Source organism: Anopheles coustani, chromosome 2 (genome assembly GCF_943734705.1).
Source record: "Anopheles coustani chromosome 2, idAnoCousDA_361_x.2, whole genome shotgun sequence".
NCBI classification, from domain to species: Eukaryota; Metazoa; Arthropoda; class Insecta; order Diptera; family Culicidae; genus Anopheles; species Anopheles coustani.
The window spans coordinates 88,658,040-88,678,246 of NC_071289.1; the positions used below are offsets into that span (position 1 = coordinate 88,658,040).

General features: G+C 46.2%; 1 protein-coding gene across 4 annotated transcripts in view; it reads right to left on the reverse strand.

The window, feature by feature from the left end:
• The window catches only part of LOC131267731 (AF4/FMR2 family member lilli-like), a 169,911-nt gene that overhangs the window by 13,017 nt on the left and 136,687 nt on the right, over positions 1 to 20,207 (reverse strand). For all 4 annotated transcript variants that reach the window (XM_058270675.1, XM_058270678.1, XM_058270676.1 and 1 more), the window contains 3 exons: positions 18,883 to 18,909; positions 14,599 to 15,031; positions 6,908 to 6,968 (listed from right to left, as the gene is read on the reverse strand). In XM_058270675.1, the coding sequence (XP_058126658.1) occupies positions 6,908 to 6,968; positions 14,599 to 15,031; positions 18,883 to 18,909 (521 nt within the window). The remainder of the gene's footprint in view (positions 1 to 6,907; positions 6,969 to 14,598; positions 15,032 to 18,882; positions 18,910 to 20,207) is intronic.

Below are 20,207 nucleotides of genomic sequence, written 5' to 3' on the forward strand. Positions count from 1 at the left end.
GCAGACCGTCGAGTAGTAATTGGGCCAGCCCCCTCCACATGGTTAAGAAAGCAGATGGTTCTTGGCGACCATGCGGGGATTACCGCGCCTTAAACGCGCAGACCATTCCGGATCGGTACCCCCTACCGTACCTTCAGGATTTTACGTCGAACTTGCAAGGTAAAACTATTTTTTCAAAAGTTGACTTGCAGAAGGCGTTTCATCAAGTTCCTATCCATCCTGACGACATCCCGAAAACGGCCATCACCACTCCTTTTGGACTCTTTGAATTCTCTTTTATGACTTTTGGGCTAAGAAATGCAGCTCAAACCTTTCAACGCCTCATACACGAAGTTGTTCGCGGTTTTGATTTCATCTTTCCCTACATCGATGATCTGTTCATCGCGTCGTCATCACTAGAGGAGCACAGAGAACATTTGCGCTTGCTATTTGAGAGACTCAAGCAGCATAACTTAACGATAAACGTTGCTAAAAGCGAACTGGGACGAGAAAACATAAACTTTCTGGGACATTCCGTCTCCACCGAAGGAATCCGTCCACTTTCGGATCGCGTCGAGGTCGTTAAAAACTTCAAGCTGCCGTCTACAGTTAAGCAACTAAAAAAATTCTTAGCCTTGATTAACTTTTATCGACGATTCATACCGAACGCAATCCAAACGCAAATACCGTTATTAGCAATGACACCTGGCAATAAGCGAAACGATCGTACGCCGTTGAAGTGGACCGACGAAACAAAAGCTGCATTTGAGAAATGCAAAACTCAACTCGCCGAAGCAACCCTACTGGCTCACCCCGTTAAAACAGGAGAATTGTCCCTCTGGGTTGACGCTTCAGATATCGCCGCAGGTGCGGTCCTTCACCAAATTGTCGATGATAAGGTTCAGCCGCTTGGATTTTTTTCGAAAAAGTTTAACCCCGCTCAACTACGCTACAGTACATACGATCGTGAACTCACTGCGATATTCCTCGCAGTGCGGCACTTCAAGTTTATGTTAGAAGGACGGAGTTGCCACATATACACAGACCATAAACCGATCATCTACGCTTTCCAGCAGAAGCTTGATAAAGCATCCAACAGACAAGTTCGCCAATTGGACTTCATCGGGCAATTAACGACAGACATCAGGCACATAGTGGGCAAGGACAACATCGTAGCAGACCTACTCTCTCGCATCGAAAGCATCCAAACTGTACCAGTGCTTGATTTCGACGCGCTAGCTGAGGACCAAAAGACCGACGGCGAACTACAGGATATTCAGCAGGGTAAAATTAAATCTTCATTGATTCTAAAATATTTTTCGGTTCCAGGCGGAAAGCATCAACTGCTTTGTGATTGTTCGAGTGACAGCATTCGTCCTTTCATTACAAAGCGGTTTCGCAACGCAGCACTCCAGGCAACGCATCATCTATCCCACCCTGGCACTCGTGCAACAGCCAAATTAATGACTGAGAGATTTGTTTGGCCGAGCATTCGAAAGGACAGCATCGCCTTCGCCAGAAACTGCATCCAATGTCAGCGCTCGAAAGTGACCCGACATACGCAGTCGCCAATAGCGCGGTACCCAGCACCGGACAGCCGATTTTCGCACATAAATATCGACATCGTTGGACCCTTCCCTCCGAGTAAAGGAAACCGTTACTGTCTTACAGTCATCGATAGGTTTACTCGGTGGCCGGAAGCATTCCCCATGCCGGACATGACCGCGTCTACAATCGCCGAAGCTCTAGTCTCCGGATGGATATCCCGATTCGGTGTTCCCGCCTACATATCGTCTGATCAAGGACGACAATTCGAATCATCGCTCTTCACCGAATTGACTCGTTTGATCGGATCTAAACACCTGCGCACGACTGCCTACCACCCCCAGTCTAATGGAATCATCGAACGATGGCATAGGACCCTTAAGTCGTCGATCCTTTGCCACGATCCCAACTACTGGAGTCAACATCTACCGATAATTTTACTTGGATTACGGACAACCTACAAAGAGGACATCAAAACTTCGCCTGCTGAAATGGTATACGGTACGACTCTCAAGATACCGTCTGAATTTTTTGTTGACAACCTGCAGAGACCTAACGAAACAGAATTCGTCGCTAAACTCCGATCGACTATGCGTGATCTTCGCCCCCAAGAGACTGCCAGGCACGGGAAGCGAAACATTTTCATGCACCAGGACCTGCGAACATGTAAGAGCGTCTTCGTTCGCAACGATTCAATAAGACCATCGTTATCGTCTCCGTATGAAGGACCATTCGAGATTCTTAATCGAACAGAAAAGTTTTTCAAATTGAGCATACGGGGACGTGAAGTCAACATTTCGATCGACCGTTTGAAACCCGCGTACGTATGCAGTGAACAGCCAGCGTCAACAGAACCAGCAGCCACAACTCCTGCCGAGATTCCACCGACTAGAGTAACTCGCTCTGGCAGACGAGTTATTATCCCTTCCAGATACCAGTAGAGGGATCCTAGTCTAGGAGGGGAGTATTGTGGCAGCCTTACAATTGCGCACAGCACTGTAGGTTTTATAAAAATGTGCGTTACATCAAACGAATTGAAATATTGAATTTTAACTTTAAACATGTAGTAGTGTGCTTAGCGTAATTTAGGAAGTAGGAATAAAATTCGATCCTTTCCGATCTCAAACTTCGTCGCGAACGGTTCGATTAATTTGTGAGAAAAGAACACGCTAAACGCCTTTGAGTTTTCACTTGGCGCAAATGATATGCACGGTTCGCGGAATGGGACAACATCGTGCTCTAAATTAAAGTCCTGTCTCCTGTGGTGCCTCCCGACGCCTTTCAAGTGCGTCCGGGCGTACCAAGAACCACAACGCGTGTACACAAAATAGCACGGAGTGGATAAATTTATTTTGCAGAGTTCTTCTTCACCAACGGTAGCCCTTCAACGTACGATTTCGGGAATACCGAGGTCCGCTTAAGCCAGGGTTTCGCGGGCAGGGTTGGTTTTAAATGACTTGCCCGCCCGGTCGTCAGATAACATCTTCTCGTCCTGTTGCATCCCGTGCAAAATGTCCGTGACACATTGGAACCCTCTTCCGGGCTACAATCGAGCCACGGTTTGGGATTAGACCACGCTTGCACACGGACTCTCGGAGCTCACATTCTTCCCGGGCCCGATGCGAATACAACCAGAAACAACTGCGAACGGCTAACACCATCGAGTCGTCGGCCAGCAGGCCACCGCACTGTTCCACATTGTCTACAAATCTGTTCTAAGCTCCAATCCTTCGCTCTCGGTAGCTTTTAATCGTCCTTGCGCCACTCAGCTACCTGCCCGGACAAGTTCTCTGCTGCTTTGTGCTGTGATATGTTAAGGATACGGGTGGGTGACGGGGCGATCCGATAGGCTTTCCACTTCCTGAAACCTGCAAAAGAGCACCTGGAAACCGACGGGGGGGAAAAAGGTAGCAGGGGAAACTGATAGGCGAAGCATTCGGTCGGTTAGTGTGGTTTTGGAATTGAAATTGATTCCGAATTTGATTGCAATTCCCATTTCGGGACCACCTGATTGTTCCATTTTCCCATTTCCAGCACCTTGCGGTTGTCTACCAGTCCCCCCCATACCCGTTTCCACCCGGAGGGGATATCCAAGGTTTGGTCCAGGGATTGTTGAACACCGAACAGCAAGCGACAGTGCTGTGTGCGTCGGGGTTTATTGTGTGCCCATTTGCGATATTGTGCCGTTTATCCCGTGGGGGGCTTTCCAGCAGCGTGCCTTTGTAGGGTCCTTCCCACACAGAAAGGTACAGCCGCCTACACACGACTACAAAGCGGCCACCGGAGAAACTCGGCAACTGGCGTGTCGCTTTCCAGCCGCTTCCGGGGATTCTGCCCGTTTTCACATCACATTTTACGTCGAATCTCCCTGCCCCAAACACGATGAATGTCGCGCACCCCGGCGTATTGGAATGGAGTTTGTCTCCATGTTTTTCTGTGGGCGTGTGTGTGTGTGAGTTATCAGTCGCAAACTGATCGAATTTCCGACGAGAATTTCGGCCAGAATTGGAATCCCGGAATCGAATTAGGGTCCGGAGCTAATGGAAGATGAAATGGATTTTGCCATTTGCTGGCGGAAAATGCGTGTATGTGTGTGTCTTTGATCGGATCGGATGAGAGGGGCAGCAGCGTTGGAATTATTGACTTTCTTTTTATTCTAGTTATTTTTCTATGTGTTATCTTTATAACCTCCAAACGGCGAGTGGAGTTTGTGGAGAAAGAAGCGAGCCAAGTTGATATGTTTGATCGTTGACCGGCACTAAAGTGGATGTGGAGTTGGCCTCCCTTACCTTACCTTACGGCTCGTGTGTGTGTTTTTTGTTTGTGTGAATCAAGATTTTTCTCGGCCTTTCACCGAACTTGAACACCTCTGGACATTCTAGCTTGTTCAACGAACAATCAACGCTAGATTGTGATGTCATTAGAAAGTGTATTTCGTTTTCAGGTAAGCCTGGGAATTTCCTTCGGGTTTTCCGAGCATAACAATACACGGTGCCCAATTCGTTAGCTTCGCACATCGTTAGACGTGATGGCAAATTTGCTAAAGAATCATAAAATAAAAATAAATATTTGCAAGCCTTGAGTAAGAGCTTCGCATCGTCATCGGAAAATCAACAGAATGGCCCAAGGAAACCACTCGTTCCGGACGCGACGGTGGCGGATATTGAACTTTTGATCAGTCATCGCGTTGGAGTAGGAAAATTTGCATTATTACAATTAGCTTCCGTTGTTGATTTATTGATTCGAACGGTTGCTAGCATGGGCCTAAAGAATCACAGAAAAAGAGATTTCCTTACCGAGCAGGAGGTACTATCCTGTGTTTTACTGCCGGAAATTGCGCGGGCAAGCTATTTAATACATTTTACTCAAGTTTTTACTTCTCCCCGCTTTCAGTGTTTCAGTGCAAACAGAAACCGACTCAGCCAAGAAAAACTCAATCAAAAGAATATAAAGCGAGTAATAAAATAGCGCGTAATCTAATTGCTGCTGCTTGCACAAATCTTGCAAATGGGAAAAAGCTCAACTCCATTACGTTGTTTTGCGTGGGAATGGGGGAAAAGACTTTATTTTATCGATGACAGGTGGCGTTTATTTGGTGTTTAAAACAGGTTGAGCATGTGTATGTGTGTGTGTAAAAGTAAAAAAAACTGATATATCAAAATCTTTCCGCACAAAAACAGAAAGTCCTCAACCATGTTGCCGCTATCGAGGAAAAACTCTTCCCTCGATGGAGGCGCCTGGTGGTTTGTAAAAAAAATAACACTAGTTAGTCTGCAGTCACCCTTCAGTTTGCCGGCACTCACGTTCCTCGGCACGGCGCCAGGGCCATAAATCGCGGCACGTTACTAACGCACGTGCGCTGCCCCGGACACGCGCTTTCGAATGAGATTGATTGCAATGTGTGTGAGGGCGTATTCCGCCGAAGCTTGTTGGACGCGGGATGAGTCGTAATAAAATGATGAGCACAGGGACAAACGGGCAACAAATCTTCCCGCTGGCACCGGGAAGCGACCACTCCAACCTCGGTGGCTCGGTAAAAACGTCAAACTTGTCAGTGAGCGTGACGAAGCGGCAATGCACGGGTGAAAAATAGCATCCTTTCGAAAGCAAATAATGCAACGAATCCCGAAGTGGGACATATAAAAATCAGTATTTTCACACGGCAGTCGAGAGCTGAGTCAGAAAAAAAACACCCATACCGATATTGCCCCATCATACAAGAGGAATCTATCCAATAAATAACGGCGCAATCGGTACAAGGTGGTGGCTTCCCCATATTCCTTGCTTCACATTCGCTTTCCACAACTCGTTCGATGGTTTCCGGTGCGTCGGGAGAAAAACCATAACTACGATCCCGAACGTGACGAGACACTCCGATGGAACTGCAGTGCGCCATGCACCAGCGAATCAGTGGAAAAATATAAATGTCAGTCGAAAGGCGAGGAGGGAAAAACTGCAGCCCCGGAGTGATGGTAGTATTTTGTCACAATTTTTCACTCGACGCGAGCATTTATTTTTTTACCTCTTTCGATTACCATGTTTACGTGATTTGTGAAACCCTTCCCCTACCCTGCCATGTCCGGGGGGGTGGGGGAACAAATCGAAAAATGATTGATGTTACTGCACTTGGCCACTCACACTTCAGAACGTGACGTTTTTCGTCGCAAACCGCATCACTTTCCGATGTGGGGGAAATGGGGCCGGTCGGAAAAGCATACGAAAAAAACCCCCAATGTAACGAATGAACTTTTGATCACCTCCAGAGTAGGACCAAATCGTGATTGGCAAATCGAATAGTTTTTTCCCATCCATATTCATCCGGTAACTAAATAACGATCGCCGGAAAACGGTTAGTTGGCAACCTGGCTGCGAGGCAGAGTGAAAATTGAACAAAACGGGCCAACCTGTTACTGGTTTCCACACCACACTTCCTGCCGACGGAATTACAGAGCGTAATTAAATTGGTGTTGGCCAAACACGGGGCAAACGGTACGTGTCATGTGCTTCCCATTTGATAGTTTCTTTTTTTCTCCACCTTCGGGACCATATAGACCGATGATAAATGACTTTCGCTTGTAGTTTGCGAGTGTGTGTGTGTTTTGTGTGTATCGGTGTTTTGCGAGGTATTCAAGGCGTGGGAAAAGTTGGACGGCATGGGGGAAGTTCTGCTTCGTTACACCGTGACGCCGAAGGTAAACATTGCCACCCGGTCGTTCGATCAATTAGCTCGTTTATCCCGTTTTGCGTGGTGCCTTGTTTAGCGCCTACACGCTGCACGTTGATGCAATTGAAGTTCGTCCTCGTCGTCGGGACAGCGGGGACATGAGCGCGTGAAATAATCCAATCCCGTGTGAGACCCTCATCCCACCCCCATTTCACTCACCTGTAGACGATAGTTCGGGTCCGCTGCAGCCGCCGCTAGATGGTACGGATCGAAGTAAACACTGCCGATTGCGATGAGTTTAGTTGTTTTCCCCAACGAGGCAGACGAGACGTCCAGTTTACGCGTGTGTGTGCAGGTTGATGGTAACCACAGTAACCGCGTGGGACGATCCGATACAGGGTGGGGAATAGAAAACACAGAGAGAAGTTTCTGTTAGTTGATGTTGATTGATTATTTAGTGCGCATGCGTTTCCCGATCATCAGCATCTTCCACGTTCCACGTCAGCGGCTTCACACACTCGAGGGAGTTTGTTTTCATCGCTTTTCCTTTGCCGTCCCCTCGGGGGTGGGGGGGGGGGGGGTCAAGAGTGGACACGTTGCTATCTCCGCCCTCCGGAAACCACTCCCGGGCGCAAACGGGAACGGCAAAATCGAAGAAAGAAAAAAAAAAAAAACCGAAGGCCGACGCGGAATGTAGGAAGAATATTTGATTTTCCCGTTTGGTGACCACTCGAGAGAAATGCTTCGTTTGTTTGTTTGCTCGCCCGCTTGCTGGCTGATCCATCCGTGTTTGGTGTTGGGACCATTTTCCTCCACACACTCATACGAAAAAGAAAAAAAAACACACACATCCACTCATACGTCTACAAAGCGGGAAATCTTCTCTTCTCCTGTGTGTGCATCCTTTTCGAAAGTTGTTTTGGAGTTTGTAGCTCGCGTGCGACGACGACGACCCGGGAGGAGGAGTCCACGGAGGGAGCCGTGTGAAAATGATTTATTGATCGTTTGTTGTTGGAGGGATTTGCCCGTGGAAAGACATCAACCAGCGCCAAGCTCTGGTGCGGTGCGAGCTAAGCATCGACAAACGGCAGAGCATTGCATTCGCTTACTTTGGCCCCGGGTGGTGTTGGTAAAGGGAGGCGGTATGGTATTATTTATTAGTAGTTAGAGAGAAAACGAGCGCGAACGGATGGACAACGAACGGACGCTGTTTGTTTTTCCAACGGGTTTCAGAGATTTCCAATCGGAATCGTGTTTGCACTTTTTGGAGAGAAGGAGCGGGAGAGGATTCTTTTCATCGAATGCACGCCTCGCGCCTCAAAACTGTTTGAAGAGCAGTGAAATATTAATTGAATTTCTGATTATCTTCCAGTCGTAGCCGTTCTCTTGCGGTTAACCTGACCAATATTTTAAAGGAATATTATTAAACCAATATTTCCACGAACTATGCAGGAAGAGACATGAACATATTTTACAAATGTGATTTTAATGTTGAAGAACTATTGAAGTTTAATGTTTCTTCAGTCATTTTATTTGTAAAGTAAGGTTCCAAAACCATATCCATGAAAAATAGGAACCATCATACTCATCTCCAGTAAGTTACTTAAACTTGTCGTGACAAAGTCCTCCAAGGTAATCGACCTCCATCGCCAACATATCAAACATCCTTCCGTCACAAGCTTTCACAAAGCGGAACAATCAATTCTATCCTCCGTGCGCTATCGCGCGCAATCTTATCACGGAAATCACGGCGAGCATCGGAAGTGAGAACAAAACATCAAATAACGACAATGGGAAACTGTTGAGCGAGGGAATAACCAGCCCCGGAACTGGCTCGTTTTCACTTTAGGACGTCCCATTACCCCCCCGCCGAGGATTGTGAGTTCTCTTTTTCGCATCCCGAAGGAAGCAATAGGAAACCCTACTTAGCCATGATCATCGATGATTGTGCGAAGTGGATCGCCCCGGAAAGTCCATGAAGGAGCCTTTTTCGACGAAGGCTATAAGGCTGCATTCGGGCGTTATCGATATTACCTACTTTCCATCGGAGCCGATCAAGGAAAAAGGATGAGCCGATGGATGAATGGATGGATGGGATGATTGGATGAATTCAACCACCAACACTTTATGTGGTGGCGCCGGTCGAAGTGTAATTTTTATTCTCCTCCCTTACTTCCCGTACCTCCAAGGGGAATCACTTTTTCCAAAGGCAGAAGCAGGTATAAGGTGTATAAACTTTTCTTTTATTGCCTTAAAAAATGAAAGTTACTTCAAAAAACGGAAGAGGCAAAAAAGAAAATATCGCTTACTGACAACTTTTCTTTGAGATGTTCACAACGAGTTCAATAGATTCCAAGATGGCAATCGATGGAATTATTGTCCGTATGTGCGTGTGCGTGTGTGTATGTATCTGTTGGTGATAGTATACGAGATGGAGAATATTGCAAACGGCGTCTCGGAATGGATGAAATCAAATTTTACGAGATCATATTTCCTTTCCTCCTGCCAGCGGGGTTTTCCAATGGAAAAGAGTGCCCCAAGCTGTTGTTGTGCTTCTTTTTTTTTGCAACAAAGTCAAACGTTTTCAACGTGATTGAACAGACACAGCAAAGCCAAACGGAATAGGACAAATTCCGGGTTTTACAAAATGTGCTCATTTTTAGCACGTTTCCAACGGCCAATATCTAAACGCGTTAATGACACAGATAATCATCGCCAGTAACACGGCAGAGTTTCAATAAAAACACACACCCACACACCCAAGCAGCGTGCAACGATTTATGATAAAAGTTTGCCTTGTCGGCGGAGGAACTCAGCTCCAGAACAGAAAGCAATATCCATCGACGGTTCATTTCCTCCGGAAGCTCATCGCGCTGGGGTTGTAATATACTGGCAGTGTAATCATCCAAGATAAGCTTTTAAATCTGTTACCATATTTTTTAATATCTCGATAGAGCGATCGAGTGTCTAATGATCGTTATCGCGGGTAATATATTTTTATGTGTTTGGAACGAAAAATAAGACCAGCGCGAAAAAAAGCAAGTACGCCGCGTTTGCATGAGTATCGAATAGATAAAAAGTTAATGTGCCTTCCATTCCCGAGCGCCCGCATTTGCCACTTTCGAGGCATCATCACTTTTGCAGAAAGCTTTTGCAGGAAGTGGAAACATATTTCACTTTCCTGCCTTTTCCTTTTTGGCTATTTCATTTCCATTAGAAGTAATAAAACTCTTTTCAAAGCTCGTCTGTTTTTTTTCTCCTTTTTAACATTCAGGATACGACGCCGGACTGCCTTCGTTAATGGCTTTTGGTCGTTAGTCAATTGTTGCGTTTCATTTTTATCTTCCATTATCTACTCCACGGTGCTTTTTGGAGAGATCATCAATAATTCATTTGCGTACGCACCTTTATTGTACCAGGTTTTTGAGGAAAGAATAGAATCACATTTCTATCACAGAAAGGAGCTGTTGTTTGGAGGGTCAAAAGGGATCCTGTTACAGCACATCAACTAGACAACTTGTCCGCCTTCCCTCGAAAGGGAACCGCTCGTGTGTCGGTTTTCATTTTCAGCAATTCTACTGCGAAGTTTTAGTTTTCACAATAGAAAACTTTGTAGACAGTGAAAGTGGGCTGAAAAAAAAACGCCAACCCTCCTCTATTTTAATTTTAAATGAATGTGGAAAGCGGTTCAATAAAGTACCAAACAATTTTTCAATGCTCGACATTCGAACCGTCCTTGGACCAAAAGTTTCGTTTGTCGTGAGATTAAAAATTCCTTTAATAAACCCCTTGGACCATGAAAAACAGGGAGAATGTTTTCGGAAGTGGTGGATAACGACTCCTACTTAAAAGTCCCGCTGCGATCGTTCTATATTTTTATGGGGAGCTTCCTTGCTTTCAAAAACTGAAAATATGTTAGTTCGCAACGACTCGCACTGTTTTAATGCCAAATATTCACCCCCAACTGGTTGCCTATAGTCGAGGAAGTAATTTTTAAGGCGCACTCTTTTATGCGACCCGTCGCATTTCAAACCGGAAACCACCAACCGGCCCAGCAGGAGGTTAGTTTCCCAGTCACTCGATGGGCGGGGGGTTCGTAACCACGGGCAGGACGGAAAAGCGTACCGGAGATGGCAAAAGGCGCAAAGCGCCTGGTGCACGACAAGAGACGGTCGCTTTGTTTGCCTCCCAAACGGAAAGACCGCTGAGAGAACTTGCAGTAGAAAGCCACAGGAAGTGCTAGACGAATTCCAAACGAACCGACTCGGGGCTAGAACAGGAAAGAAACGATGCATGCATCCCGGCACCAGCCGGGTCGGATTGGATGAATCCGTTCTGCTGGGTTGATTTAAGTGCGAAAGCGAACATTTCAACGCAATGCATCCGGTAGGCATCGAGCTGGGAACGGATAAAGTAGCTTCTTCTCGGTCTACTTCCGGTAGAGGACGGGGTTCGGAAAACATTTTACTGCCGACCATTTATTTTCGAGTTTCTCAACTTGGTTTGCTTGTGTTTCGCCGTTAGCCGTTAGCTATTTGGAAGGTGGGATGGTTGGAAAACTTGACCAACCGATATGGTTACTTCCGGTTCCTTCCTATCCACTCCCATCATCATATGGAAGAGACGAAAAACTTTTGCTGTTCGAAGTCCAATTATTTGGCTACAACAAGGCGTCTTTGGTACGTGGATGTACTAAGGCGAGGCCACTTTTGGCTGCCGGCGCTCGGGAAACTCCTGCTGACGGCTAGTGGTGTTGTAATATGGACCATGTTTCTACTTCATAACCAGCATCGTCCACCGGTTGGCTTACATTTATGCCTGCTTCGGTGCGCTTTGCATCGCAATTTGTTTTTGTTAGCGCTCGTGAAGGTGGAAAACTTTTCCCCAGCAGCCTTTTGTCGGCCGCCTGACCTGACTCACTCCAACTACGCCTTCGGTACTTTTCTCACAAACCGAACCTTGTGGCGAAGGAAATATACAGCTTGATACTATTTCCGACTTGTCACTTTGGTTGGTTAGCAGTATTTTTTGCTTGCTGTTGATGATGGTTTTCGGTGTTTTCGGTTTTAATACGGCCTGGTTTTGGTTGTGTGTCACGGGTTTTATCGCAACCAGTAGCGGAACAGATGAAACATGGACTACTTTACCATTGAACATGAAATAACACAGTGCAAGAACAAAGAAGTCGGGCGAATAGAAAAAAAAACGTTGTACATGAGTGTGTGTATTTAGTAAACGCACACCAGAACAACTTGAACAATCTTCGCCATGTAGGAAACGATCTCAAGAGAGAGCGCGGTGGAAAGGCAAATAAAAATTAAAAATCAAACTGACTTTTATCCTGCTCCTTGCTTCCAGTTCCAGTTTACTTTCGATTACTTTTTGCTCATGGAAATACTCCTTCTTTTTTTTATTTTGATGGAATCCCAACAGCGAGCAACCATTTTTCTTTTGTTCCCTACGCGCGCACGAGAATCTTTCGGGGGAATAAAAAAGTAAATAACAAACCTCGCACGCTCCGTTGCGTTGGGAGTTATTGTTTTTTCGAGGTTCCCATCTCTCGTACCTCCGTCCGTTTTTGGGGGGGGGGGCGTTTTTATTCCTGCCTCCATGGAAAAGCAGAACGGAAAGCCCAAAAGGTGACTGAAGCAACCAGGCTTACGCGGAGCTAACGAGCGTTGCGGCGTGATTTTTGTTGAGGTTGGCTTTTCCGAAACCAGGTTCAAATGGACCGGGGCAAAATATTAATTGGCACACAAAACGGTACCGAATAAATCTCGTCCGCTGGCTGGAGCAAACAAAAAACCCAACACATAAAACCAGGCTGCGGATACACTTGGCACTACACAGCAACGCTCGTCGTCCCTGGACAATGATTCGCACGAGTGTGCACGATGTAGTGCGATCGAAAGGTCGTGCGAAGGGGAGAAATTACATAAATCGAATCAACGGCGAATGAAACAGCACGAAAAGAGTTTAATGGGAAAACAAATCAGCCCGCTTTTGTGGGCTTCCGATATATACGGTTTTTTGTAGGCGGGGAAAACTGGAAATTGGAGAAATTGACCTCAGCCTCCCCCTGGAACACGTGTTCCTGCGTTTATTCAACCACGTCGACACCGTTGAGATGCATAGTTGGGTTCCGGGAGAAGCGAAAATTAAACATTTACCATTGCAACACGTATAAATATTAATTTGATCGTGCTTTCCAACTCAACGCTTCACCGTTTTTCACCGAGGCAGGCGTCGAAAACCGACGCCCGTAGGAAGTTTTCCGACTTTCATGCATTGGAAAACACACCACCACACCGAGATCCGGGTTTTTTAGCCGAACGGGGTTCCTGGTTTTGTTGTGTGTGTGTTTGTGTGTGCGCAGGGAGAAAAATACTATACAGCCTTTCATTATGCCTTTGTGTTTTTTTTTGTGCGCTCCCAAAAACGTAGTAGCCGTGTTGCCATGTTGAACTTTTATTTCCTCCACCTAGTTTTTGTTTCACCGCCGGACGCGGAATTTGTGCACTGGACAGTTTTAATTTTTTGGCGAGTTTACAATTTCATTTGCGCTGCGAAGCGGATGTTCAACTAGCATGCAAGGGAGGTTGTAAACGTTAGCAGATAACCGCCAGCGTTCGAATGATACTCTTCCCGACCAGGAGAAATAATCAATGGTTGAAAAAACAAAAATCCTTACTTCCGCGGGAAATCCTTTCCTTTTGAGCAACAGCATCAGTGTCTTTCCGTGACACCGCTTCAGATGTTTTGTCTTTCTGTGTGCTTTTTATTTTCGAAACATGAAAGCGAGGGTTACGAGTTTAGTTTTTTTCTTGTTTTAATTTCCACGCGGCCGCTCGGTGGTACAACTTTTAAGTGGATTTTTCCTCCAGGAACGGTTGTTGCCAGGAACGAGTTAATGTTTATAGAGTTTCATTTCGCTAACGATCCGTACAATGCGAGCTATTCTACGGAAGGTATTTTTTTTTGTTATCCTATTATCTGTGCTGCCCATTGTTCCAGTGGTTGCCGGATGGCAGCAGTTATAAAACTTTGAGGTTATTTTAAACTTTCCAAGTGACCAACCGTCGATATAACCGGCTTGGGCGTTGGTTGTAATTTTTACTCGAAGAAAAAGTTTTTATAGAAGCTATACTATTTAAATTAATGCTTATTCTTTCTTTGTAAACTTGCGGATATTTCAAAACAATTTTAAGAAAGATGAAACCCAAATTCCAGTGAGAAAAAAGCAGTAAAAATAATTCTCCTGAAGTGAGGAAGTGACCATAGCGATAACGAAAACAAAGAAATCGCCCCAATCTCTACGATCGGGATCGGGAAATCCCATTTCACACTTGTCTGCGTACGGCGAGAAAAGGGTTCCGTTACAAGGTGGTAAAGGGCCGTTGTCAAAATATCTCGCTTTTCTCCTTCATTACGATTCATAATTCCGTTACATTTATCGTCCATTTCGTCCATCCGATCTTCCTTGGAAGGGGGGGCCGTGTTTTTCCACATCGTGTGGGGTGGGAAAGAAATAAAAGAAGACTATCGCAGCCCGTTTGGAAAGCTTTGTCCGTGTGAGAGATAAATGATAGTACCGGATCCGGAAAAATCCGAACGGAGGTGTGCAGATTAATCCAAGGGATTTAAAACAAAACGAGACCGAATGTGCTGAGTGTGAAAAATCAGCTGTCTCGGAGAGGCCATTGAAAATGATAAGCTTTACCATATTTGGATGTTGATTTTCAAAAACTAGTCATTTATATTTTTCCAACCTTAAAGCCACCGATGAAATTAGCGGAAGTGTTCCGTTGCACCCAGAACATTGAGCCAACATCCAACGAGCATTATCCCGCCAATGGTGGGTGGGACGGAAAATGGGGGGGTGGGTTGAAAAGGGGGGAAACTGTACTTACGGCGCGAAACCAGCTAACGCGCCCGTTTGCCCATTAAACGCAATGGTCCCCGGGGGAGGGAAGCGGCCCGTCGTCTGGCCGGTCAGTAGCGCCCCGGCGGCACCTCCCGCTCCGGCCGACCCGGCGGTCACACCGACCGTCCCCGCCGTGCCCCCGGCACCGGCTCCGGCCGCACCGTTCGTCAGCCCGGAAAGGCTCGCCAGCGAAGGATGCCGGCTGGGGGAGGATGGCACACTGGCCGCCGTCCCTCCGGCGGCCATCGCCAGCATCGACTGCTGCTGATGGAACTGGGCTAGCTGTTGGTGACGCTGATGCTGCTGCTGTTGCTGTTGCTGCTGCTGCTGCTGTTGCTGCTGGAGTGCCAGCGTCGCCGCCGCGTGGGGATGCCGTTGGCCGAACGCTTGCAGGTGCATGAGGGCTGGATGTGCTGCGGCTGCTTGATGGTGAGGAAGGGGGGGTGGGAATGGTACCGATTTCACATGATAATGCACGTCAAACCCAATCAATCAACGGCGTGCCGGTATTTTTTTTCGTCGTTTCGTATTTCGTCGATCGTGATCGATGTTCGTTCCGACCGGAGTGTCCGTGGGTGTGAGGTCAGTGTGGTGATGGTGGGCGGTGGGGAGGTTTTAGAGGGGTTTCGTGGTGTGCAGGAACAGAAACGCATCATGCCGAACGTAACACGGTACATGGGGGTTTTGTTAACAACGTAAAAGCCGTGCAGCCGGATAGACGAAGAGGCGGGGAATAACGGAGAGGTCGCGCACCATATTGTTGGTGTTGGTGTTTGGTGAGTAAGAGTTGTTGTAGTTGTAGTTGTAGATGTTGTTGTTGTTGGTTAGGACAATTATGAAATGGGAAAAGAAAAAAAAGAATGGAAAAAAGAAAATTAGAAGCATTTCAGAGACGCGGTTGGAAATCAATTTTGATGTTCACGTTAAGATAAGCGGCGTACGGAACGCCTGTAGTGTGCATGAGGTGTGTGTGTGTAGGTGAAGGAGTATGTGCATTGTGAAGTAGCTCAGGAGAGATGTTAGTAGCCATCGGAATGTTTTTGATTAATTTTGCGTAAACAATTTACATCTTTTATAATTCATCGATTTTGTAGGGACAGATTGGTGAGGAAAGCGATGACTCGCATTAAAATAAAACAAAACTAACTAATTATAACATGCTTGGGTTAATGCTTAAAATAAAGACAGTTTGAAGTTCGTTGGCGGAGCGTTGAGTTGAGGGATATTCAGCGGCAGATTACGATGCAGATGATATTTAAGCTTGCTTCATCCAGTTTGGCAGCGTGGTTCTTCCTTCGTTGATGTTTAAGGGATCCGTTCCAGGGTGGCTGTTGCTTCCGGCATTTTTGCACTGAATTTTCAACACCGGATTTAGACCGTCTTTAAGCTCATGTAATAATAACAATAATGTATCGCACCGACTCGTTTGATGTGAACACTGCAGAGATGCAGGGTTTTGTTGTTCCGTTTAATATTTTAGCGAAACACGGTACCATTTCCGCAGTTGAACGATAAGTCACGCAGAATGTGCACGTTACGGAAGTGTGAGCGAGATGTTGGAGGTCTTCGGGAACCGTATCGTAGCGGGAAAGTTAGAGGTCGTCCGATGGCGGTGGTGGTTTGGCTTTTTGTATGCTGACGTTTATGATTGCCCTTTTCCTGCTGCCTTCGAGGCTTTACATGGATGTGCCGGTCCATGGAAGACCGGCATACCATTCGCACCGGGATCGAAAAGTCTGCTCCCCGAAACGGATCTGCTCTCCTCTTACGTGAGGCTTACGAAGACTGACGGCTTTTGGTGCGGCAGAAGGTAAACGAAAAAAAGCGAAAACAAAATGGGGACCGCTATGGAAAAATGGATCCATCCAGCGTTACACTCTGTCGTCATTCATTTTCCTAATCCTCACAACCGTAGCAACCGCTTTCCCAAGACGACACCAGGTAGCTTGTTTACGGGGCGCATCATTCCTCCTCCCGGGACCTGCCCTTCCCTTTTCCCCCCGCGTTGCGGCACCGAAGGATTTACTTTTCCTGTCCGAAAAGTTATGGCTAATCTGTTTAGCGTTTGTTTACGGCCAGGATTTTCCAACCCCTCGAAGGTTTCCTTTTGCCGGCGGGGCAAAGTTTACCATTTTAAGGGCTTGGTATTTGGGTGAAAAAAGACGAAAAACAAGTAAGATATAACCCCGATGACGTAAACGAGCTGAACAAATCCGGTGAAGCGTGAGTAATTTAAAGATTGTGCGACTTATTAGAAATGTTATTAAAAATTCACCGACACATCCCCTCCCCCACGGGGAGGCGCACGCTCCCCTAGCACTTGGGCCCGCGGGCTGGCGGGTGGAAATTTGACAAGTTTCATTGCGAATTAGGCTTCTGGCACGAAGCGACCGGTGCGAATCCGTTTTAATGAAATTGGACAAAGTAATTTAACTGTCTCCCTCGCTCTGTTCTTTTCGCTTCCGTGTGTTAGTTGAGCTTCTGATTCCCAAAAAAAAAAAAAAAAAAACCCCTGGTAAGCTTCTGTGTCCACGTTGTGTACTTGTTTGATGTTTCGCCTATCGGGAAAGGAAATAATTATTTTCTCAATTTCGAGGGAGACTTATGCTCGCGGTCGGAAGTTTCGGTCCATGGTGGATGGAGGCGCCTGGTGGATGGAGGCGCACGGTTAATGGAGGCGCCCGGTACCTCATTAAAGTTGGTCACAATTGCCATCGTAATTTGCTATTGAGCGCTTCTTTATGGCCCGAACGTGAGTATTACATTTGTCAGGCTGCCTTTGGGTGGGCGGATGTGCTGAAGCTGCTTCCATTTGCAGATGGATAAATTTTCCAACCGCCAACGGATGAGCGCAGCGAATCATAAAGAACGTCGGCTTGAGGGGAATCTTACAAGGGCGATGACATAATTAACTGATGTAAGTTTTCATTGTGCCTCGCCCAGGTGGAGATTTTCTCAGGCCAGCCGAACATAAGGCTTACGTTACACGGGAGCGTCTCTTTCGGTTGGATTCGATTCTTTTTGTGTGTGAAATGAGAGTGGAGAGGGGGCGACATCTGCAAGCGTTCACGTGAAAAAACAATGAAGGAACCTGAAGGGGTTTCAAAGTGTTGATGGCTCGTTTGTCACAACGGTTTTTACTGGCTGATGGCGCGTTTGTAAAAGACGGGTTTTCCTTTCAATGCCCTTTGGCAACGAATACATCACCAGTATTAATGTTTCCATGGAACAAAGGAAATGTAAAACAATAACATCCCCTCGGTCATGTTTCGACGATGGCAGCATTTCTCCAAACAAGACCAAGGCACAGGGAAGAGAACATTTAGGGAAAAAATAATTATAAGCTTCTTGTATGTTTTCGTACACAAACGCAGTGTGGGAAAACACTGGAGGAGGCGAAGGGATGCAACGCATTTTCTCGAGTGGTCGACGAACGGGACGAAGACGAGGGGCAGGCAGGCAGTAGTCCCCGCCGACTATACCGACCTTCTTCTTTGCGCGGCGGCTGCACGTTGCGCGGCCTGCGCAATCAGAATCGGTGACGTGGTAGCAGGTAGTTGCGTTGCAGCGGCAGCCGCGGCGGCCGGATTGGCGGAGGCGGCTGCGGCTGCTGCGGCGGCGGCTGCGGCGGCCGCGTTCGGCGTCGCGGCGGCTAGTGCTGCCGTGGGTGTTGCTCCGACGGCGGTGGCGGCCGTAGCCGCACCTAGCCATGGCCAAGTCGCCAGCGGCAAACGATATCCTGTTTCGGCAAACGGGGACACTTAATTTATTTAACCTTAACTCTAAACTTTACGGTTGAAGACTAACAAAACAGCGATGAACAATTTCATCGGTTCATTCGCAATAACTATTACTTACGTTGGGTAATTATTTTAACTTTTTGTTTGAAATTTGAAGCAAATTTCTCATTTATCAACCAATACAAAAGGGTAATTTTTATAAGTAGCACATGTTAATATTGGTAATGAATTAAGATGAACTTGAGCTTTGAATAATGTAACACAAAAAACATAAACCATGTAGGTTGAAAAGACGCCGTTTCCCTTTAAACTCAACGGAAAAGAGAGAAATTAAATTCAACCTTCTTGCATTGAAATTTAAAGTTCCTAAGTTAAAAGCAGCTTAAATGAAGCTAGTATGTTTTGTCTTAGTGTAGATGAATATGGATCGCTAAACACTACCAGAACTACAGAAGGGTTGTTTTGCTGTACGATATGATTTGTTCCGAATGCGAGTGGCATGCGTTTATGATATTGACAGATGATCTTACCTTCTGGCCACGGCACACAAACGGCAGCTGTTGTTGGTTTATGTTGGTCATCGTGGTTGATTACGGGTTGTCGGTTTCGCGTGTTCGGTGTTTCAGTTTGTTGATCGTGTTGATAGAAAATATGGTTTGAGCACCGGTTGGTTGTTTGGTTTGATAGTTTGTTCACCGCAGAGCAAGAGAGAAAATTAAGGGTTTACGGTGTGTGTGTGTGTGTGTGGTAAGGAAAACAAGAGAGAGAGAGAGAGAAAGAGAAAATGGGAAAAAGAGAAAAACAATTCATTAGTCTTCCATAACATTACTCATCGTATTCGGATCGATTAAGACTACGCGAAATGAACGCAATTACAAAGATACATCATATACATAGATATATGTGGTGGGTAGTGGTGGTTGGATCATGACGGTGCGTTTTGGAACAAGGGGGGAACGCGGACAGGGTGGGTTCGGCGTAACGGGACGCCCATTTGATTGATGAAAAGGATTACAACTTCTGCATTGTGGCCACCATCGGGCACAATCGTAGGAAAACAAGCTGTGGTAGGTTATGTAGATATTTATGCCACGGTGATGGAGCATTGGGAAGGGAGGGGGTGGGGGTGTTGGTCGTGAATACTTGTTGGGATCGTTTCAATCGCTCGTGAAACTGAATGAGCGTGACAATACGAACAAGTGAAGTGCTGGAGAAGTGCAACCTATTTCAAACAAATTGTTGATTTTATCGAAGCCAAACAAAAGAGCATACAGCAGCATATTAGTTTTGCTGAGCGAAGCTTTACGTCCATAAATGTATAAACAAACACTAATGTAGCGTGGCAAACTAAAGTAATGAAGCAAAACAATTTATTTCAAAACAAGGTTCATTTTTCTAATCACAGTGATTTTTGAGATACGCATTATTACACACTGCGTAAGCGTTGGGTAATGAATGGGCAAACGTGAACGTCTGTTAGTTGAAACGCCCAAGCAACATTACTCGGCACGAGATTGCGATCCACGATAATGGCGAGCGAGAGCGATGCCGTTAATTTGATTGTATTAACACCGCCAAAACAACAAACAATCACGTCCGATGGCGTTATCTACCATCAAGTGAACAATGTTAAAGGAAAAAGAGGATATGAATTGCAAAACATTAATAAGCATGTTTTCTATACGGGAGGGGAACGATGCATTCAAAAGCAGCATATCGAGTTCAATACTATAAAGCTTGAAAAATGGCAATCAAATGGGGAAAAAAGCAGAACAAAATGGTTTAAGGAATTTGGTAGAGACACTTGATGGCAACATCCAACAAAAGGCTGAAGAAACGTCAAAGTTTAGCGCCG